The sequence below is a fragment of the Equus caballus genome, chromosome 5, assembly GCF_041296265.1.
Source record: "Equus caballus isolate H_3958 breed thoroughbred chromosome 5, TB-T2T, whole genome shotgun sequence".
Taxonomy (NCBI): domain Eukaryota; kingdom Metazoa; phylum Chordata; class Mammalia; order Perissodactyla; family Equidae; genus Equus; species Equus caballus.
This window is the reverse complement of record NC_091688.1, coordinates 54715843-54739259: the sequence shown is the minus strand read 5'-3', so window position 1 is coordinate 54739259 and position 23417 is coordinate 54715843. Positions and strand designations below refer to the sequence as shown.

The 23417-nt window shown below is 40.2% G+C and overlaps 1 protein-coding gene across 30 annotated transcripts in view; it reads left to right on the top strand.

Annotated features, from left to right (window-relative positions):
* Positions 1-23417, top strand: part of PDE4DIP (phosphodiesterase 4D interacting protein) — a 177002-nt gene that overhangs the window by 64058 nt on the left and 89527 nt on the right. For all 30 annotated transcript variants that reach the window (XR_011439270.1, XM_070268424.1, XM_070268427.1 and 27 more), the window contains 4 exons: positions 2669-2745; positions 5330-5453; positions 5636-5811; positions 8919-9036. Coding sequence is in view for 29 of the 30 variants with exons in the window: in XM_070268424.1 (XP_070124525.1) it covers positions 2669-2745; positions 5330-5453; positions 5636-5811; positions 8919-9036 (495 nt within the window). In the remaining variant the exon portion in view is untranslated. The remainder of the gene's footprint in view (positions 1-2668; positions 2746-5329; positions 5454-5635; positions 5812-8918; positions 9037-23417) is intronic.

The window sequence follows — 23417 nt, the reverse complement described above, 5'->3', positions numbered from 1 at the left end:
GATCTACTCTTGTGGAGATGAAACTATTTTAGCAGTTCTGTGTGAGACTCATACACTTTATTGTCTATTGGATTGAATAGACATAATGCTAAAGCCTAGAGAAGTAATTCTATTTTTTTTTTAATATTTCCTCTTGTTTTTTTCTTTCCTTTCCCCTCTTTTCTGCTTATCTCAGAAGGATAAAGCTAATGTGAAGAATGTTCAGATTGGGTGTGTATTTGTATGCAGGTGCCTTGCATAGCCCACCTTTGGTGTAATAATTTTCTTTCCTTTCTATGACCTAATATTAGTTTAGTATGTGATTATGGCTAAGAACTTCAGCTATCCTAGTCTGACATGGTAAATTGTTATTTTTATCATTAATAAAAGTAACATTTTTTGAATGCTTACTGCATGCCAGGCGCTGTGCAATGTGCTTTTTGTGCATTATTTCATTTATTATTCTTAATGTCCTTAAAAGATAGGTACCATAATGACCCCACCTTGATAGATGAGGAGATTGAGGCTTCTAGAGAGGACAGGTGACTTGCCAAGTTCTCTTCTCACCTTTAAGGCCTGTGCTCTTGACCGTTATACTTACTGTGTCCATCTGTGTTCTCTCAAGAGTTGACTTAATGCAGCATGTTGTCTAATTCTGTAATTTACCACATTCTAATAAATCAGGCAAAAATTGGCAGTGTTTCCTGAGCTGGTCTCGGGCTGAAGTGCTGAAGCAAAAGTAGAATGCTGGGTTCAATTATTGCTTTTATCCTAGAGGAACCCTTCTATGTTTCAATTTCCTGTTCTTTAAAGTGAAGGACCTGCAACACATAAATGCGAAGATCTTCAAATCTGTGAGTCTTTCACTAAATTAATTCAAGAACTGACTTCATTTTGCTATCTAGGATTTAGAATAGATAGAGCTCACATAATTTACATCCTCCATTTTTCCTCCCTCCAGCTTTAAATATTTTTCCTGGTGGGGCTGAAGTGGCACAGCTAGCCTGGGAATGAAGGAGAAGCGAAGGAAGGTTGTTGAGCACCTGTGTGTAAGGCAGGGTTCTAGGTGAATTGTGTGCATTATTTCATTTAATCCTCACAAAGTCCCCTGTGGAATAGACATTATTATCTTCATTAAAAAAAGAAAGCAACCACCCATATCTTTGAGAAAACTGAGGCTCCTATGATGAAGTCCCTAACGTAGCATTGATAAAGTTCTTCCTGCTTCATGCTGTGTTAGGGACTTCATCAGGGAAGGGACTAATTCCCCTCTGTGCACTCAGCTCTAAGCCTAAATAAAGTAAATCCCTCAACTAACATGTAGACTCCCCCTTTAAGTACCCCCACACCTGCTCCTCATTTTCTGTTCCCTATTCTAGTTAATAGTATGCATTACCACCCAGAAATCTCAGCATCAGCTTTGCTCCACTCTCTGGTTAGTCTGAATCTCTCACAAATCAGCAGGCCCTATGGATTCCACCTCTGAAATGTCTTTTGAGTCTCTCTCCCTGTACCTCTTTGGCCTCAGACAGTCTCCATCCCTATTCTGGTTGGTTGCCTCCTGACTCATCCATATTCTTCGCGTCCGCCATGAATTCTTTCCTCAACACAGACATGATCATGGCAATATTTTGCCTAAAACTCCCTGATGAGTTCTTGTTCTCTACTGATTACTATTTGGTCTTCTTAGCATGACTTTCACAAACTAGTTGTAAGCTATTTTCTATACTGATTTCCACTCCTCACCACACACCAGGCCACTTAATCTGTCCTAGGTACTTCATGCATGACATCTCACCAAATCTTTGTCCATACTTTACTTCACTTGGGATTTTTATTTTTTTATAGATTGGGACCTGAGCTAACAACTGTTGCCAAGCTTCTTTTTTTTTTCCTTCTGCTTTTTCTCCCCAAATACCCCCAGTATATAGTTGTATATTTTTTTAGTTGTGGGTCCTTCTAGTTGTGGCATGTGGGAGGCTGCCTCAGCATGGCCTGATGAGCAGTGCCATGTCTGCACCAGGGATCTAAACTGGTGAAACCCTGGGCCATCGAAGAGGAACACATGAACTTAACTACTTGGCCACGGGGCCAGCCCCAACTTGGGATATTTTTATTTCCTTTTTCTATTTGTCAAAATTTTACTTGTTGGTGCTTCACCTCAATAAAAAATAAATTGTTCTCTTCATAGATTTATCATCAGAAGCCACTCTCACCTTAAGCAGATCCAATTTATGAAAGTCCAATTTTATGATAAAGGCAGCGTATGATTTTCAAAAATGTCCACAACATTAATATCTTTAAATAACTAAATCCCCAGGTATATTTAAACTGCAATTCAATGTATGGCAATTTGGTTTTCAGGAACAGACCTAAGTTCGTAAGAAAAAATTATTTTTATATGTACCCTGTCCTCTAGTGCTTTAGTGAGTGAACAGGTTGGGCAGTGTCATCATCCAGGGTCAATGAGGAAAAGGTTGGGAGAATGGATAAGTAGCTTGGGGGAAATCCTGAGGCTGTACAGTTCGTTCATCCTTCTCTGGGTTACTGATCCATCTGAATCCCCATTTATGTCAAGGGCCGTGAAGATGGCTGAGATGAGATGAGAAGCTATGGACTCAAAACTCAAACCTGTTTCCAGGATAGAGGGTCTGTGGCAGCTGATGATTAATGCCTGTGTGCTTTTCAGAACATCGAGCTGAAGGTTGAAGTAGAGAGCCTGAAACGAGAACTCCAGGACAAGAAACAGCATCTGGATAAAACATGGTGAGCTGCAGTTTGAGCTGGTTGAATTCTTGGTCCTTTCCAAGTTTGGACCTTTCCCAGGTCCCTTCTGGCTCATTAATCTGAAAGCAATAGATTTGGAACCAAATTCCTTAACCTTAAATCTGGCGTTTGAATACTGTCTCCAACTGAGGAGCTGAAACAAAATGCTTTCTTTCCCTTAAGTCTAGTAATAAGTCTGAGAGACTTTGCCATGGGTTGGTACTTTCACAAGACCTAATGTTATACTTTTCCTATTCAACAGTCTTATAATAACATCAAGGGCTGACATGGAATTTGGGGAAAATGGGCACTCTCATACATTGCTGGTGAGAATGTGAATTGTGGCAACATTTTTGGTAGGTACTACCTACCAAAGTAAAAAATAAGCATTTCCTTTGATCAAATAATCCCTAGAAGAAATCTATTTCTCATAAATAAAAGTACAAATATGGAAGGAGAAGTGTATAAGGATGTTTACTGCATGAATATTTGTAATGGCAAAAACTAGAAACAACTATCCATCAATAGGGCAATGGTTGAAGACGTTTTGATATAACCATACCATGGAATATTACGTAGTCATTAAAAAGAGTGAATTAGCTGTATATTATTATCCTGGTGAGAAGTCCCTGATAGACTAAGTAAGGGGGAAAAGTCCTGAGTGATGTTTATAGTATAAGCCCCTTTGGGTAAAGATAAACAGTCCTCTCTGTGTGTACGTGTGTTTGCTTGATTATGCACCAAAAAAAGCTGGAGGGTTACATACTTAACTTTTTAACATTACTTTATCAGAGGAGTGAGACTGGAGTTTGTGATGGGGAGAAGACTAGATTTTTTTTCTTTATATACTTTTGTGTTGTTAAACTGGTTACTTTTATAATTTATGGTTTTTATAATTTAAAAAAGTTTTTAAGGACAAGTATTATTAAAATTGTTACTAAAAATAATTTTCAGATTATATCCTGGGATGAGTATACATTCCATCTCATCTGGCATCCCTTCTATCTCTATAATATTTCATGTTATTAGGAGACAGTCCAGTGAGATCAGAATACTCAAAAACAGATTCATTTACACACAATATGTTGGTATTACTAAATACTTACTAAGGCGTTAAGTGAGCTAATAGATTTTAAGAAAACTTATAATAAAAATTGAGTAATTTTGAGAATTGTGTAATGCTTTTGAAAATTTTTTTATGTCATTTCGACTTTTAATTAGGTGGCATTATCCTATTTTTAGAAATGAGAAAACTAAGGTACAGAGTATTAAAGTCCTCTCAAATGAATGGCAGAGCCCACATCTTCTGGCATCAAATTCAAGGCTCTTCTGACTTTACAACAGCTGTAGCCTATTCAATCAGGCATTCCTGGCTAACTGAGGTACTCAGAAAATGTATAACTTCCATTCTCAAGATATGGTCATTAGCTGTTCTATTTATCAAGGAATATGGAGTCAAAGTGAAAGTTAATGATTCCTGAGGTCTGCCTATTGGGAGTCTTGGGTTATTCTCTTGACTTGTGTCCCTTTTATGACCGACACCCTTCTACTCCTAAAGGCTGTATAATGCCACAGGAGCTCAAGATAAATATAGCCTCTGGGACAGTGCTGAGTAGTGTCCACCATAACCAATGAAACCTGTAATCTTTAGGGAAGCTGCATTTGGTCTCCATGGACACAAACTTCTGGGGCAAATATTAAAGTATTACTGGGCTTTAGAGCAGCTTTGATTTATCATGAGCCTGTGAAGGTTCTATATTGTTCTCTGCCCTGAGATCAAGAAGATGGCCCGTGGTTCTCAACAAATGTCTTAAAACAGGAATAAAACAAAATCGGAATTAAGATCATTCAGCACTTGATACTGCCCCAAAATTTCTAATCCTCAAACATCCAAGGGCAGCTGTTGTTAGCTATAAATAAGCTGGTGACACCTTACCCGCTTCGTGCTAGTGCCTGGACATTCATTCCTAAGAACATCAGAGAAGCAAAGCTGGGCCAGGACCCTGTGCTTCTATAGATTAAATGTCTGCTCTCTTCATGGACCATGGGAAAACTGGATAGGACTCTGAATAGATAGCCCAGATTCAAGACAATCTATAGGTTAGTGGCTGTAAAAGAGGAGAGCATTTCTGTGGCTGTCCAAATGGGTATTCCATCCCAACAACCTAAATAGAAGGATCACTTTAAATTCAAATAGCAAGAATGACAGGGAACCAGCAAAGCACTCTGGGAGATCAATCTAACTGGAAGAGTCCAGGAACAGATGATAGTGAACATGAGTGTAGTGTTCTGAACCATTTGATGACTACCTGCCTTCCAAATGAAAGATCTCCTCTGGAAGCTATGGCATTAACGAAGCCTCTAGGGAGTCAAGTCTGTTCTGATGGACAAGCAACAGAAACCTGGAGTTGCTGAAAGATTATCTGGAAAGGTTGGAAAGAGCAGTTCCACAAATAACTGCAGAGAAAAAAAGCCTTCATTTTTCTTCTTACCTGTGTGACTCTGAATTACTGAAACGACCTTAATGGGTCCACTTGCTAAATTATGTGACTGGCTCTGAGTGGCTGCCGCTCTATGGTTTTAGGGCTGATGTGGAGAATCTCAACAGCCATAATGAAGCTGAGCTCCGGCGCCAGTTTGAGGAGAGACAACAGGAAACGGAGCATGTTTACGAGCTCCTGGAGAACAAGATCCAGCTTCTGCAGGAGGTGAGTAGGAGTTGTAGGGGTCCACAGAGTCTTCTTTTACCTCTTTCCCTACCACTCTGCCTCCTGGCGTTCCCCTTTTCTCTCCCCACTTTCCTTCTTAAACTTATCAAGAGTCCCTGTGTTTCAGGGCTCCTAACTTGGGTGGGGACTTTGCAGCCTCTCGGTTTTTGTTCTTTTTGCAGGAATCCAGACTAGCAAAGAATGAAGCCGTGCGGATGGCAGCTCTGGTGGAAGCAGAGAAAGAGTGTAACCTGGAGCTTTCGGAGAGACTGAAGGGAGTCAGCACGGAAAGGGAGGATGCACCAGGAGACCGAGCCAAGCCGGATCAACACATGGAGGCCCTGGCCCAGAGAGACAGGTAGGTGCCTTTGGTGCTCTACTGTCACTTTCTTTTGTCTGTTCTCGAGGCTTTGAGAGCATATAGCAGCTGCACTGTTCCTTTTTAAGGACTTACCCTGGGCCTTCACCATTTTCAAGACTTTATGGCTCCCACATCAAAGAATTTCTTTTTAGGGTTCAGTCTTCAATCGTATCCATTAACAGAACTCAATTGTGGACAATCAGGAGGCTTCAGTAGGTATAAGCAGAACAACGGTCAGATGGTGGCAAGCAGGAGATGTGGATTCTCTTCCGTACTCTTATTGAGTACCTGCCACATGCCAGACACTGGGCTAAGCACTAAGGTTACAGAGAAGAAAGACCCAGCTCCTCTCATCTAGAAACATGTTAGGTGATTTTAATAAGTTCTCTGATAGAAGTAACATGCTATACTCTGGGGACATCTAGGCTTGTCATCTATTCCATACTAAAAGAGCAAGGTGCCATTGAATGTTTCCTGGAGGAGGTGAAATCTGAGCTGAGTTTTGACTAGTGAATAGGAGTTAGAAGAAACAGCATAGGAAGTGGGTGGGGAAGGGAAGTGTTCTGTGCAGAAGGAGAAACCGTGGAGGGGAGACACAGGGAAGGGCATATTTCGAGACCTGCAAATAGTTCTACAGAACTAGAGCAGACGGGCCAGGGAAGACTAGTGAGAGGTGAGCTGCCCTGAGAATAGAGGTCTGATTGTGCCAGCTTTGTTTGCCATCATAAGGAACTTGAATGTTCTCCTAAGGGCACTTGGGCAGTTGCCGAGACCACCCCTGTCTGGGTTACTGCAGCACCTTCCTATTCTCTTTACTTCCAGTCTTGCTCTTTTCCATTTCATCCCAATCTAACAATTCAGAGCTGTTTTGAAGTGGAAAATTCAACAATATCAAATTGACAAATAATTTAGCCTCTTAGATGCATGACACTACACTGGCATAAAAAGTCTTTAGTGATTTTTAACTGAATAGGTGAAAAACACACAATATACACACGATGACCTACGTGAGCTTCTTGAGACACAAATCTGATCATGTTATTGAAGAGCCGTTTAAAAACTCTTCACCATCTTCAGGAGAGATCCATTCTCCTTAACATGGACATCAAAGCCTTTTATGATCTGAGCCCTGATTTCTCCCAGACTCATCCCCCACCACGACCCCGTCACACTTCAGTGATGCTGGACAAGTAATAATAATGATGACTGAGGCTTGTTGAGCAATTACTACACAGTGAGCCGAGTACTTCACATTCTTGTTTAATTCTCCTAACCATCCCATGAGATAGGGGTTATTACATTTTGTAAATGAAGGAACTGGTATTTAGAGACTTATGTAACATGGTTTCAGGCTTTGCTGGAATCCAAACCCTGAGGCCTCACTGCTCCAAAAGCCTAAAGTGCTATGTCAGGTCTCTAGAGTTTTGCTCATGCTCTTTCTTCTATGGGAAACATCTGTCTTTTTCCCTCCTGGCAAACTCCTCTTCCTTCCTCAAAACTCACTAAGGCATCAGTCGTCACTTCTGTGAAGGCTTTTGTGACAGCAGAATTAAGTCTCTCTCTTGCTGCTTTGTTTTATATATGCATCCATTATTGCACACTTCTCAGGGTGGTGGTGTATTTTCTTTCAGATCTTCCCTGCTAGATTCCCTGAGACTCTATCTCATCTCTGTATCCTAATAAACACTTATTAAACTAAAGGGAAAAAAAAGAACAGAAAACATATGTGTACCTGACAAATAAATTGAGGGAGTTCATATCAGATGGCCTTCAACAGCTTTGCAAAGTAGGAGAGCAGATCATCTGTAGAGACCGAGGGTCAAAGGGATGAGCGAGGTGAGCCTTGAGAATAGTAGAGACGTTCTAGCACAGATCCCATGGGGAATTTGATATAGAGGCCACATTCATCATCATGGTTATCATTACAGCCTGTATTTGTATAATGTTTTTAAGTTTTTAAAGTTCTTTCTCATCCCCAAATCTTAGCTAATCCTCATACCCTAAGTGAATTTGTAATTTGCCTATGAGATTCCTACTTGATTTTCTGGTACCCTTTACCTTTCTGCCAAACTATTTTCCTCCCAAGGTGCTATCATTATCTTACACACTTACACAGGAATAATAACAATTGGAAACATTTCATCTAGAACCAGCACGTTTTCTAAGGAAAGGTGTCTCCAGTACTCTAAGACTTACAAGAAACAGCAAGATATGCCTTGCACATAGTAGATGAGGAATAACTGTTGATTTGAACAAATGGTTTGCATACTTCAGCACAGCATGCACAGTCTTCTACAACTTAATCCTGGTCCAAATTTCCAGCCTCTTCTCCAGCCATTTTCTCTTTCCTCCAGTCTTTCCCTCTTTCCCCTTCCAGTGACTCTTCCCCAAATATATTGTATCTTCATGCCTATTCCTTTGTTCACGCTCCTCCCTCCAAGCCTGGAAGATAACCCAGGCTTCATAATCGCTTCTGCTACACTTCTCCCAGACTCTTCCATGTCAAATGAATCACTTCTTCTTTATCTTTCTTCCTACAACTCCATGCAGCCCCAATGTACTATATGGTATATCCCTCTGGAATGGTAGCACATATTACATTCTATTACTGTTATTTGTTTATATATAGCTGTCTTCCCACTCCCCAAACCCTTGGCACACACACCAAAAGAATTTAAGTTTCTACAGAGCAGAGATTGTGCCTCTTCCAACTTTATATTCCCAGTACCTGGTAGAGGGTATTGAGTGTACATAATGGTTACCCAATAATTGTTTCTTGAATGGAACAACAATTACAACAACAACAAAAAACACAACTTCTGAGCCCTTATTCCAAGAGTTACGTACCTATGGTTGATAGATCCATAGCTTGGCTTCAGGAGGTCTATGAACCCAGTTACAATGTAAGCAAAAAGTCATTTGTGTGTATATTTGGCGGCTGGGGCAGAGAATACATGGCTTACTGAAGAAAAGTATCAAAGAGTTCAGTGACCCAAAAAGTACTCTAGTGGACCATGCAGTCTTTGGAGTGGGCTGAAATATAAAGATAATAATGGTATCCTGACTATGATTGTTGTTCTTACTTTTTTTTTTTTTTGCTACAGAAGAATTGAAGAACTGAGTCAGAGCCTGGCTGCCCAGGAGAAGCTTGTAGAACAGCTATCTCAAGAGAAGCAACAACTGCTACATCTGTTGGAGGAGCCAACTAGCATGGAAGTGCAGGTGAGGTTTGGGCTGTGCTTCCTGAGGCTCTTACTTCATGCTTTCACGAGCCCTACTCCTTTCTATATGTAAGTGTATTGGTTATCCATTACAGTAATGCACTGCTTAACAACAGCATTACATTCTGAGAAGTGAGTCAGGCGATTTGTGGTTGTGCGAACATCATAGTGTACTTACACAAACCTAGCTGGTACAGCCTACTACACACACAGGCTCTTTGGTACTAACCTATGGGACCACTGTCGTATATGCCATCCATCATTGACTGAAACATCATTATGTGGTGTGTGACTATACTGTGTAACAAACTACTAGAAACTTAGGTGTTTAAAGCAACAGACATTTGTTTGTCCACAGTTCCTGTGTGTCAGAAGTCCAGGCATGCCTTAGCTGGGTTTTTTGCTCAGGGCCTGACAAGTCTGAAATCAAGGTGTCAGCCAGGCTGCTTTCTTATCTGGAGCCTCACTGAGGGAATGATCTGCTTCTAAGCTCCCTCAGGATTTTGGAAGAATTTATTTCTCTGTGGCTGTAGAAGTTATGGCAGCTTGCTTTTTCACAGCCAGCAGTGGTGAGAGAGAGAAAAAGAGTATCTGTTGCTTCTCTCACCTCCAGACAGTCTTTTAAGGGGCTTACCTGATTAAGTCAGGCCCACCAGCATACTATCCGTTTTGATTAACTTAAATTCAACTGAGTAGAGACCTTAATTACATCTGCAACATTCCTTAACTTTTGCCATATAACATAGCATAACTATGTAGTGGTATTCCTTCACCTTTGCCATATTCTATTGATTAGAAGCGAGTTACAGGTCCCACCCACACTCAAAGGGTGGGGATTATGCAAAGGTGTGGCTACCAGGGGCTGGGGATCACGGGGCCATCTTAGAATTCTGCCTACCACACTGAGTGGTTTATAACTATACAGAACATGGAATGTGGTTTTAATATTGAAGAGGGAACCCTCACTGCTGTGAAAATAATTGCATCGATGGATATTGTAGTTCTTGGAGGTTACCTCAGAGGGATCTCCCCTCCTCCACTCAACTTTTAATTTACTAAAAAGATACTTTCTAAAGGAACTCTAAGAATATGCCTGTGCTTCAACAATATAGACAATTACCAGGTATTCTTACAGGTCTTAGACCAGTGATAAAGCAAAACGTGCACAGTTTAATTTATTGGCTCACAGATACAAAGGTTGGAGTCAGGATAGAAAGAGCAGTGAGAAGAATGTTTAAAGTGGTGCTTCCCAACCTTTCCTGTGTCACAGTACGAATAGCAAATGATAACATTTATAAGGTGTAGTGGTAAATGGGTGGAGCTTCTCACTTGGAGAGGGCCAGCCTGGGTGCCTAGGCCACAATGAGGGCAGAGGAAATCACTACCTTGGCCACACTTGTAATCCTCTTGGACGTGGCTCCATTTTGGTTGGAAAGCTCTGGTTAACAAACTCAGGCAATGATGTGTATGCGTGTAATTTGACAGAGATGAGTAAAACTTAAAGTTCATAGGCTTTTTCCAAGATACCTATTGAGATATATGGAAGGTTTCTGAAAGGACTCTTGAAAAGATTCCACAACATTTTTTAATTAGAAAGAACTTGGCTGGGAATTGGGAGAATTGGGTTTCTATCCTGATTCTTTCTTTCTTAACTTGTGACTGTGGATACACCACTTCTCACCTTCCATATGTATAAAATGGGAAAATTAGCCTGAAGAATCTCCAAAGTCTCCTATAGTTCTGCCATTCTATTATAATGAGTCCAGCATCATTGGAAAAAGTCTATAGTCCCCGAGGTGAGCACTTTGAAAGACATATTACTCAGGTAAATTCTGAAATAAAATCACCCTATTGCTCTAGTTTTTTTTTTTTTTTAAAGATTGACACCTGAGCCAATGCCTGTTGCCAATCTTTTTTCTTTCTTCTTCTTCTTCTCTCCAAACCCCCCGCCCCCGCCAACCCAGTACATAGTTGTATATTCTAGTCACAGGTCCTTCTAGTTGTGCTATGTGGGATGCTGCCTCAGCATGGCCTGATGAGTGGTGCTAGGTCTGTGCCCAGGATTTGAACTTGCTAAATCCCGGGCCGCCAAAGTGGAGTGTGCAAACTTAACCACTCGGCCATGGGACCGGCCCCTATTGCTCTAGTTTTATATTTACAGATCATAAATACAGATATATTTTGAACACATACTTATTTTCATCAGTATCTTTGGTAAGCACCGAAGTGGGCATATGTAGTTCAATATTTGCAATCCTGATGAGGGAAATTGGTCTGCTATCAGTTTTCAGAACAGACTTGAAGCACAGAAAGATTATAATTTCAGAGAGACTAAATTATTTATATTCTATTTTAGAGGAATACTTAGAACAAGGATAAATACAGCATCCAGAGGATAATAACATTGCATGGGTAGAAAAAAGAAATGTATCAAGTCACCTTAATTGTACTAAATTGATATGCTTCTTTAGTGTTGCCTGGTACCTCTAAAAATTTACGGTTATTATTATTACCCAACTCTTTGTACACTGATAAATCTGATCATATTGAGCTATTAATTCTGTAAATCAGTGTTTCCTAACCTCTTTCATAGAAAGTTCATTTTCTTAGGAAATTATTGTGTGTCTGTGGTACTCTGAAGCAAGTGACTGAGGCTGGTCATGGTTGGACTGATTGCCTGTGTCTACCTCGGGACCCATCTACCATCTGAGAGCTGAGGGGATGGCATCTCAGCACAAGGATGGGCCACTCTGAGGCACACTGGCTAGAACACCCAAGTTGGAAAGCTGTGTCACAGGGGACCTCTGACAGGAAGTCCTCTCAGATGTGGAGGACAGAAAGCCTCCCACAGCTCATGTCCTAGTTTCTCCCTTTTGGTCTGTGCCGTATGAAGAAAATAATTAGGCACTAAGTACTGCCCAGTGTGCACACAATTATTGTATATTATCATTTCTAAAACAGCCCAAAGAGGCCTGGCAGAGAATGCAGCCTTCTAGCAAGCATCCAGATAATCCTCTGAAAACTTCCTTCTTCTCCCAGTGTGTGTTCAGATTCCAAAAGAAAGGACATGGTTTTGGTCACTGTGTTTCTATCTTATATTCTGTGGCCTATACAAAAAGAAATGTTGGAATGATTTCTATAATATCTTGGGAACGTTTAGCCATACTCAAGTGGTACAGATTGCCTTATGGAAGGATACAGTTAAGTCCAAGTTTAGAGAAAGAATCTGATCCTTCAATAACTGATTCTAGTATGAAGTCTCCTGGATTTTAACTAGAGAAGCAAAGTGGGATGAAAGAATGAGCTCAGGTTTTGGAATTTGAATACCAGTGTCAACACTTTTATATACATGGCCTGGGACAAATTACACAACCCCTCCGAGTGCAGTTTCCTCCTCTGTAAAATAGGGATAAAAATACTTAATGTTCAGCTATTTGTAAAGAGCAGAAATGATAGATAAGAAGTGCCTAGGATATTGCTCAAAACATGGTAACTACTATTATCATTGTCCATATGAAGAACCTGAAAGAGAGCTATTCTTAAAATGATTAGGCTATAAGGACATAGTCAATGAGTCAGATATTGCAAACTTCACTCACGTTATAACTACCTTTGTCTTACAAAAGACAAAGACAAAATTAATAAGTATAGCAGTTATTTATTTGTGAGATTAATCGTCACAATTCTCCCTCTGGACCTGTTAGCCTGGAGCATAGAAAAACCATTTTGTAGGCAAAGACCAAACTCAAAATTGTCATTTTTGTTTTTTGCTCAGGAGCAATAACAAGGGAATGTGAACTGTTCAGGGCCAATTGGTCATGATGGGAATTATATCTCACTTTAATCTCCTAGACAAAAGGGAATATCAAAGCACTTTCTATAACATCTTGGGAACATTTAGTCACATTCAAATGATTCAGATTATTATAATATAAAATGTAGAAGTGAATTCATGGAATTTCTTAAATATCTATTTCAAATGTAATTTAAAATATTTATCAATTAATATTCAACAACTTTTCTGTAGTAATAACATCAGAATATCTTGTAGCATTTTCTATGTGCCACACACTTCTTTAAATACCTTATATATTAACTCAAATTAATTTAAGCCTCAAAGCAACCCTGTGAGGTGGATAATGAAATATAAGAAACCTAAAAAGAGATTAATTTATAATAAAGTAATATTTATTTAAATATGTAAATTCTTGGGCACAACTGTATTAAAAGATATAAAGAAATAGTCAGGTACTTTTACCTGTATGGGAAATCACTGTGAATGTCACAGTTCAAATGCAATCTGATCCAGGCATGTTATGTTGGCAATCCAAACATGGCAAGGGGCAATGGCATTAGTAATGAGCAAGGGACAGTGCCAAGGTGAAAAACTCTTGGTAAATTTCAAAAAAAAAAAAAAAAAAAAATTTAATTAATTAATTAAATAAATACAATAAAACAGCCCTCCCTTGAATTACATACCAGTTTAATTTGTGGGAAATTCAGGGTATATTGATGTTGTGTTCATATATACAAGAGAATTAAGTCCTAGGTTCAGATGATTATATAAACAATTTTGTGAGTTCCATCAGTGCCCAGTGGAACAATCGAAAGTCATTCAGATTTTGGAACAATGCTTTGTTCTGTCCATTGCAAGTTATCTCACACCCCTTGCCCCACTCATCATTGTGAGGACAAGAAAAATAAGAAACACCCCCACAAATTTCCAAAACACACTCTAGGATATGGTACAGTTGCTCAGTAAGAATGACTGGTCTTGGGAGTCCTAGCCTTTGAAGGGTTTACAGTCCAATAAGAGATTGGTATGTAAACAAAGAACTGACACAGGGTGATAAATGATGAGAGAGAAATATACGTATAGTGCTAAAGGGACCCAAAGATGAGAGGGATTAACTCTACCTTTGGAAATCAGAGAAAGGCTTACCTGGAAGTCACCCTTGATCTGGGGTCTTAAAGGCTGAGTACACCAGGCAGAAACTAGGAGAAGGTCATTCTAGGCAGGGGAACAATATATACAGTGGTGTGGAACATAGTTAAGGAATTGGCAGTAATCAATATTACCAAATATATGATAAGTTTTGGAGAATGATAAAATACATTCATAGTAGGAAAGTCCCATGAATATTGAGATAAGGATGTCGTGTATGCAATGAAGAATTAAAAAAGAAAAAACATTAAGCAAGGGGAATAAAAGCTTATGATTTGCATTTTAGAAAAGCAATCCTGGTGGTTGTTTAGACTAAAGATTGACTGACCAGATAATTGATGTTACCTCTTGAGATAGCAAATCATAGTTTGACATAGATATTAACTGCTTCCTCTAGTCCCTTCTGTAAATTAGGTAAAGGTAAAGAATATTATAAAACCAATTATAAAGTACTTCATCTCCCCTCTTTGTGTACAGTAATGTGTGGCAACTCTTGCATTTGTGACACCGGAAGCCTTTGCTGTGAGTGTTACCCTTGTCTGCTAACAGTAGCAGCATCTTAGTTCTACTGTGTTATGCTCAAAGCTTGTCTGCCATGCCACTTCTCAACACAGGAGCCACACTCCTACAGTGTGGAAGGAACAAGTTCAATTTCTCACCTCTGGGCCTGCCCTGCAGAGACTGAAGAACTTCCTTATCCCCAGCAAAGCCATTCCCAGCCCTGGATCCCTTACAGGTGTTGGAGGATGAAGAAGCTTGACTTCTGAGTACTGATTTACTTCCTCCTCCTCTCCCCACCCCTCACAACTGGGAATACCACTGTTGGGCTTTAGAAGAAAGAGAACTCACCAATCTGATGCTGCTGGGTTTGAGTTGTCCAAGTGAAGAATACTCATCTTACCCCACCTCCCATAAACAAGGATTTCTGATGTGATCCCAGTATGAAAGTCCAGACTGGGGTATAATCTCTGAGTACAGGAAGTTTCACTTCAGAGCCTTCATTCTCTCAAATAAGATAGTTTTGATAAAGATCATTTGACTGGATTGATTTTACTACCCTTCTAGCTGTTTTCCTTTTCCATTCTACCAAAGCATTGTACAGCATCCATGTTAGCTGGAGTGTACTTGCACAATACTCATGAACTTCTATGATATAATTAGCTTCACAGAACAACAAAAACTTGGCTTGCCACTGATTGACAACCTTCCATGTTTGCTTCCAGTCTCCCATGTCCAGACAGATCGACAGCGTGGTGTAGGGATCAGAGTGCTCAGGAGCTTTTTGATATAGCTGTCATGCAGCAGTAGCTTATCTATATCTTTTTTACTAGGGACTCTGAAAATCTACGAAAGTGAAGTTTACAGAGCGTTTTTTTTTTTTTTAAAGATTTTACTATTTTCCTTTTTCTCCCCAAAGCCCCCCCGGTACATAGTTGTATATTCTTCGTTGTGTGTTCTTCTAGTTGTGGCATGTGGGACGCTGCCTCAGCGTGGTCTGATGAGCAGTGCCATGTCCGCGCCCAGGATTCGAACCAACGAAACACTGGGCCGCCTGCAGCGGAGCGCGCGAACTTAACCACTCGGCCACGGGGCCAGCCCCAAGAGCGTTTTTCTCTTTGTTAGTGAAAGTATCCATAAGGTTGCAAGGGAAAGCTGACAATTGTTCCAGTTATTGATATTATTCCCTTCTACAGAATGGTGGAAGCTTCATCTCAAAGAAGCTTTTAAATGAAACCAGACCTGGAGGGTGTGAAGGCAGGGGGAAGTAATGTACTTGCAGAGGAAGGTCTGGAGGCATTCTTACTTTCTTTCTTTCTTTTTTTTTTTTTTCTATTTCCCCCCAATATTTATTAACATGTAATTACACGGTGGTTGGCCTAAAAAAATGAAACAGGACAACAGCATTAGGGAGAGGCATCCATTAAGCAATCAGGACCTTCCTACTCACACAAAGCAGCAGACACTCAAGCCATTGCATTTAAGGCTGGTTTGGCGCCTAATGTAAATAGCGCTGCATGCAGTAAGGCATATTTCCTAAAATAGCAAACATTCAGCGTTACCATGGAGAGATCTGCCGTGGAGTGGAGGCTCAGGCAAGAATGCGCTCTGAATGCTCAAGGCAGAGACTGGAAACCTTGCAGGGATTAGTAGCTCAGGCAGCTCCAGCCAACTTCATGTAAGATTATTTTTAGAGCAGCTTTTCAGTATCTCCTTCTTAAGCTGATGAATGTTGAAGCTGGAGACTCATGTACAAATTCCCATGCAACATCGCTGTCTCCCAGACATAACCTTCATTGGTAACATATCTCAGAAACAGGCCTTATTAGCTAAGATAATCATAGTTCTGACCCCTTGGAGAAGCAATGAGGTTGAAAAATAAGGGGTTTCTCTACAGCCTCATTGAAAATATTTATTGAGCATTTACAATGCACAAGGTACTGTTAGATGAAGGAAGAGGAACACAAAGATGTATAAGGTTTAGTGTCTGCCTTCTAGAGATTACAATCTAATTGGAAGGTAAGAAAGTCTGATGGAAACAAAATACAAGGCAGTAGAGAAAGGAAAAAATCATCGTGGGCTGGAGTGGGCAGCGGAGATTCTGATCTGTAAGGAATGAGTAGAATTTTTAATAAGAGATGAAAAGGAAAGGCATCAATTTATTCACTCCTTCAATGATTATTTAATAGATCTAAGAACATACTGTTCTAAGGACCTCAGAAGATAACAAGCTGAAGTAGGTATGGTTCCTCTTCTTAAGGGCACTTACCAGCTAATGGAAAGAAGGCAATATGGAGAAATGACACAAATTACTGTAGGTGCAAGAAGTGCTTTGGAAGTTCAAAGAAGAGAAAGCTATGTCTTTTGAGGGAATTAAGAAAGGCAGCTTAAAGAAAATACTTGAAGGTCAGGTAGGATTTTGACAGGTGGAGGTGGTCATGTTAGAAAGAATATTCCAAGTAGATGAGATGAAGAGGTAGGGAAATTCAGTATAAGGAAGTAGTAGTTGGAATAGAATATATGTAAGGGGACAGTGAGTTTAGGCTAGAAAAATAGGGTGAAGCTAGAGTCAGAGGGCCTTAGATGGCAGGTTAAGAAGTTTATGATTGATGAGTAAGTCATTAGGTCTCCAGGTTACTGTATAGAAAAGTGATATATCTGAGATCTGTTTTGGAAAGATTAATCTGGAATGAAGACAGAGTAGAGGAGAAAGAAGTTGAGGGGACTAGTTGTTATGGAACTCTATTACTTAAATATGAGTCAGAGTGCAACCAGGAAAGGAAATTTTGTGCTAAGGCAAAAGGGTGAAATAAAATTTTAAGATATAATAAACAGTTCATTCATTCATTCATTCATTCATATATTCCAGTCAATGACTATTTATTGAGTGCTTATAAATAGTAAGAATAAGAAGGGCAGAGTCCTTCCCCTAAGGGAGCTTACATTCTAATAAGGGAGACAGATAACCAAGTAATAAAACAAACAAACAAGTAATTGCAAAGTGTGATAAGTATATTGAAGAAAACAAAGAGCAGGGAATGGCAAACTTTTTCTGTAAAAGGTGGTAAAAAGGTAAATTTCTGCAAAAGGTAGTAAAAAAGATAGTAAATAATTTAGACTTTGCAGGTCATAAGATTTCTGCCACTGTAGCACAAAAACAGCCATACACAATACATAAAGGACTTGGCATGACTGTGTTCCAATAAAACTTTATTTACAAAAACAGATGGGGACCGGATTTAGCTCGGAGTCCACAGTTTGTTGACCCTAATAGAGACTTAGGAGGAAGGAGGGGGAGGCACTATAGGTAAGGGGAAGATGGCAATCAAGAGTTCAGTCATTCCTATGGTAATTTTGAGATGTCTCTGACACATACATATGCAAATACAAATAAGTAATTGGCTATTTGAGAGTTGAACTCAGAGGAGAATTCTGAGATTAAGATATTCTTTTAGTGGTTCTGATCACCATTTCCAACATGTGTTTTGGGGTGGGGTGGGATGGGGGGTGGGGCTTCCCACACAACACAACACCTACTGGCATCTGAGAATTCAACTCACTTCTGAAATGATCTATGCAGATATAGCATCAGATCCCACAAGTTAAGGGTTCAGTCTTACAAGACTGTCCCCCGCCCCCTTCAGACACCAGTCGCAAGCCCAGGTTACCACCTGTGTTTCTGACCAACTGGCGGTTCCAACAACCTCCTCCTAGATCTTCAGTACCAGTTGCAAGTCCAGATTGTTACCTGTACTTCTGACCAACTGACTATAAATCAGAGCTTCCCACAATCCACTCCTTGGGTTTGATTAATTTGCTAGAGCAGCTCACAGAACTCAGAAAAACATTATACTTACTAGATTGCCGGTTTATTGTAAAAGGTTACAACTCAGAAACAGCCAGATGGAAGAGATGCATAGGGCAAGGTATGTGGGAAGGGGCATGGAGCTTCCACACCCTGTCCAGGCAGGCCACTCTCCCAGAATTACCAATTCGGATGCTCTGCAAACCCAGTCCTTTTGGGTGTTTATGCATAGGCATGATTGATTAAATCATTAGCCACTGGTGATTGATTCAACCTCCAGTCACTCTCCCCCTCCCCGGAAGTTGGGTGGGGAGTGGGGTAGAAGGCGACTGAAAGTTCCAACCTACTAATCATGTGGTTGGTTTCTCTGGAAACCAGCCCTTAGGTGACCTAAGGGCATTCTAAAAGTCACTTCATTAATATAACAAAAACCTTTGCCACTCTCATCACTTAGGAAATTCCAAGGGTTTTAGGATCTCTGTGCCAGAAACAGGATGGACACCAAATATATATTTCATTTTTTTTTTTTAAAGATTGGCACCTGAGCTAACATCTGTTGCCAATCTTCTTTTTTTTTCTTCTTTTTCCCAAAGCCCCCCACTACATAGTTGTATATCCTAGTTGTGAGTGCCTCTGGTTGTGTATGTTTCTTACTATAAATCACCATATCACAGATATAAATTTGGAAGTTACTGGTATAAAGATAGGAAAGGATGAGATGACACTGAAAGAGAATGAAAAGAAAGAGCTGAAAAGGGTCTAGGACTGAGCCTCAGTGAACACCTACAAAAGTTTTGTAGCGGGTATGAGTCTTACTCTGAATTCACAAATTCAGTTATGCAGGAAATAGCACATTTCTTTACTTTGTTTAAATCAATTTAATGTTACCCTGAGTCCCTATCCTGATCAGGCTGGTGGGAAATTAAATTTCATCCATTTGGTACTTCCTCCTCCCCACTCTCTCAGTTACGTGAAGGTGAAGGTCTCTAGGTTTTATCAGGTGCCAAAGCATTAAGGAGACCACTCTCATCATTGACCCACCACTGAAGCACCCATGCCCTGGCACTCATGGTTCTGCCAACACTAACAGCTTGCTACATTGGAATCTTTTTGGAGCAGAACCCCTTGACCTAGAGTCTGGCCTGTCCAAGTCACCCATTGCCTTCTCCCCCCAGGGCCTGCTGCCTCCCCAGGGCACTGATATGGAATGGAGGTGGGTCCTTGTTACTCTTTGACCCCCAGTCTCTTCCCCATCTGGGTGAAAGCTCACTCTCTCTTCTTTTATTGACCTCAAAGACATTTCTCTCTCTCCTCTCCCCCCTGGGACACTTGGCTTAATCTTCTCATTTGGTTTAGAATTTTTTAAGAGTCAGGAAATGCATTTGACTTCAGCCTCTGCTCTTTACCCTTCAAAAACTCTTAGTCAAGGGACTGCTAAGGGCCTGACCATTAGACCAGAAAAGAGGGAGACGGGTGTACGGGTAACAAAACAAATTTAAATCCAAAAATTTACCCTGTCACTATCTGGTTAGATAAGAAGTAGGAGATGAAGCTGAAAAGTAGATTAGGATATTTTTGTAGAGATATTTAAGTGCTAAGCTAAGGTTTTGGGTTTCATCCAATAGGTAGTGGACAATGATGGATCTTTACTATGAATGTCCTGGAAATAGTGTGCAGAATGATTAGAGGGGTAAGCTTCTAGGGCTGTGTGATGTCAACCTACACAAACAGAACCCAGTTTAAGAGGCAAAGCATTTGTTCGGGATCAAATAATTGTAATTGAGGGAGCACAGATTCAGGTAGAAACCCAAATAGTGTCCTGATTACAGGAGAGGGGCTTAGGGTTTTTATGGGAAAAAGGGAGGATGAGGTGAGTTGTGTTAAAGAAATGTTCATTGGTGTTGGGTAAGGTGAGGCTAGATTTGTACTTCATGGATTGAACTGAGGTTGATCTTCCGGAAAAGGCTAGACTTGTACTTCAATGATTGGTTAGTAATCCTGTCATCAGCAAAATCCAATTTCATCAGTCCTTACAGACAGGATATTCTTGTCCTTACTGACTTCTTGGAACGCTAGTGGTTTGGTCCAGTTTACAAGATAAAACAAGACATGCAAGGCAATTCCTCTGAAATGGCTGCTCTGGCTCTATTTTAATATGGCTCCACTCATGTCATCTTTCACAGTGACGTGATTCAGGTTTCAAGAACCTGAAATGAAAAGTGTAGTGAAAATGTTAAGAAACATTTCTCAACATGCAAGAGATGTTCAGAAAAAGGATTGGAAAGAATTTAGTGTCTGGCTTGACAGGGAATGATTCTGAGGAATTAAAGGTAACAACTCTGAAGTTGCCAAATCAACCCTGTTACGGAAAATATGCCTGACCGCATCTCTCTTGCTGATCTCTCTCTAGCTTTTGACCGTGTTAACCATCCCTCTCATTCTTCTTCTTCTTCTTCTTTTTTTTTTTTTGAGGAAGATTGGCCCTGAGCTAACATCCATGCCCATCTTCCTCTACTTTATATGTGGGACACCTGCCACAGCATGGCTTGATCAGTGGTACGTAGGCCTGCACCCAGGATGCGAACTGATGAACCCCGGGCTGCCGAAGCAGAACATGCGAACTCAACCACTGTGCCACCGGGCTGGCCCGCATCCCTCTCATTCTTGAGATTCTGTCTCCCTCTTACGTGTGCTTTGATTGCAGAAGAGTTCCACTTAGTTTTTCCATTAGTTTTCTCGATCGCCTAAACTCAGCATGTCCCCAGTCAAAATTTTTCACTTTTCTAAATGGACTCTTCCGACTCCCACATTTTTGTTCATTTAGACCATTTCTTCTATCAGTCTTCCAGACCAAAAACCTTAGCTCCATTTTTAACCCTTTCTTTTCCTTCATCCTCTCTGCATGTATGTCATCAAGTCCTGCTTTTCATTCCTTCAAAATGATTCTCATATTTACCACTTTTTTTCCATTTCCACACCAGACCTTTCTTACCCACATATGAATAATTGCAGTGGCTTTTTAGCAGGTCTTCCCATAACCATCCCATAATCTCTCCCTGAAACTCCAATCCATCCAAGTGCCTGGCTCATCTTCCTAAAATAAAGTTTTCATCATGCCATAACAGTAAGTCCAAATTCTTTTGCCTTTGCCAAACATTAACCAAATTTTAGTTGCCAAGGCCCTCCATAGTACCACAGCTGAATGTCTGGCTTACAGCTGGCCCTTCATACACGCTCTTTGAATGAGCAATTATAGCGGATAAGATGTATGGCGTAGGATGAACCTGGTCATTCAAAGGTCAAACAAAATCTCCAGCATCTCCCCTTAGCTGCAGCCTAGCACTGTGTTTAAACCGAACTTTCCAAGACTTCTGCTGATGCTGTTTTCTTTTTCTGGAGTCCCTTCCTTTGTTTCTTTCATTCTAAGACCCATCTCAAGTGCCACTCTTACCCGCTTCAACTATATTAGCCCATACTAATCTCAACTTTCGTGCACTGACATTGAATTCAAATCAGTACCATTTAGTTTACCAATAAATTGTTTTAATCATAGTATGCACATTTTCTCCCCTTCAAATAAACTGAAATCTCACTGAAGACAGAGAAAAGACATACTGAGATTGCATAGATTCTGGCTCATTGGTCGATTGATTTAACGTATAATTTAAAATTCACTTCAACAGCTATGGGTATTTAATAACTTAACTTGAAAGACTCTTGTTTACTATTTTAAGATGTATTCTGCTGATAGCCCTATTAAGGCAATCTGTAGTTGAACTGGAAATCTCCTGGCTTTCAAACGAGTGTTTCGAAATGCTGTGTTATTAGTTAATGCAAAGCATAATTGTTTCTGGTTTCTTAAAGATTTCCAACCAGCACAGGGAAATCATGCACATGCTTGTGGTGTTACCATAAATCCCAATGGGCTTTACTTTGATATTCTTCCATTTCCTCATCTGCTTTAACTTCTCTGCCAGAATCTCTTCTTTTTTTTTGGCATAGTTTTTAGTAATTAGAACAGCTATTTCCAATGTCATAACTAGGGCAATGAAACCTAATGCAACTGGTTTAGGACAAGGGGATTTTCCACCTCTCAGATTCTTTTGGAAACTCCCTTCCAGCTCAGAATTAGGTCTTAGAAACATTACAACACAGGGGGTACAAAAGTGGCTACAGTTCTAAGAGATATTTCTTAGGCCCCACAATCTAGAGATCAAAATAGAGATAGTGCCAAACGTCCCTACCATAATAATACTTAGGAATCTTATTCCAAATGGGGATACAGTTCTCCAAATTCAACAATTTTGTAACTAGTTCTTCATCATTGATGGGTGTTTCCATTTATCTGCAGAACTTCTAATCTTTTGACTGAGATTTTTCTGAATACAGTTTAGGATAGTTCTAATTCAGTAGTTTTCAAAGTGTAGTTCCCAGACGGCAGCATCAGCAAGATCTGGGAATTTGTTAGGAATTCTTGGGCCCACAGCCCAGAGCAACTGAATCAGAAACTCTAGGAGGTAGGTCCCAGCAATCTGTTTTAAACTATCTTTTTTTGGGGGGGGGGGGCGGTGAGGAAGATTGGCCTTGAGCTAATATCTGTTGCTATTCCTCCTCTTTTTGTTTTTCTTTTTTGAGGAAGATTAGCCCTGAGCTAACGTCATCCGCCGCCAATCCTCCTCTTTTGCTGGGGAAGATTGGCTCTGAGCTAACACCCATACCCATCTTCCTCTACCTTATATGTGGGATGCTTGCCACAGCGTGGCTTGATAAGCAGTGCATAGGTCCTAGGTCTGCGCCTGGGATCTGAACCAGTGAACCCCAGGCAGCTGAAGTGGAGCGTGTGAACTTAACTGCTATGCCACTAGGCCAACCCCAGGATGTACTGATTTGTATATGGCTTGTTTCTCTTAACACGTTTTTGAGATTCATTCATGTTGTGGGTATCAGAGTTCATTCTTTTTTATTGCTGGTTAATAGTGCATTGTATAAATATACCAAAATGTGTTTATCCTACTTTTTTCTTAGTAACACTTTTTTTCTTAACATAAATGCAATACATGCTTATTTATAGACTACAAATGAAAATTACAAAATGCAGATGAGGAAGGAAGAAAATAAGTATCCATAATTCCAT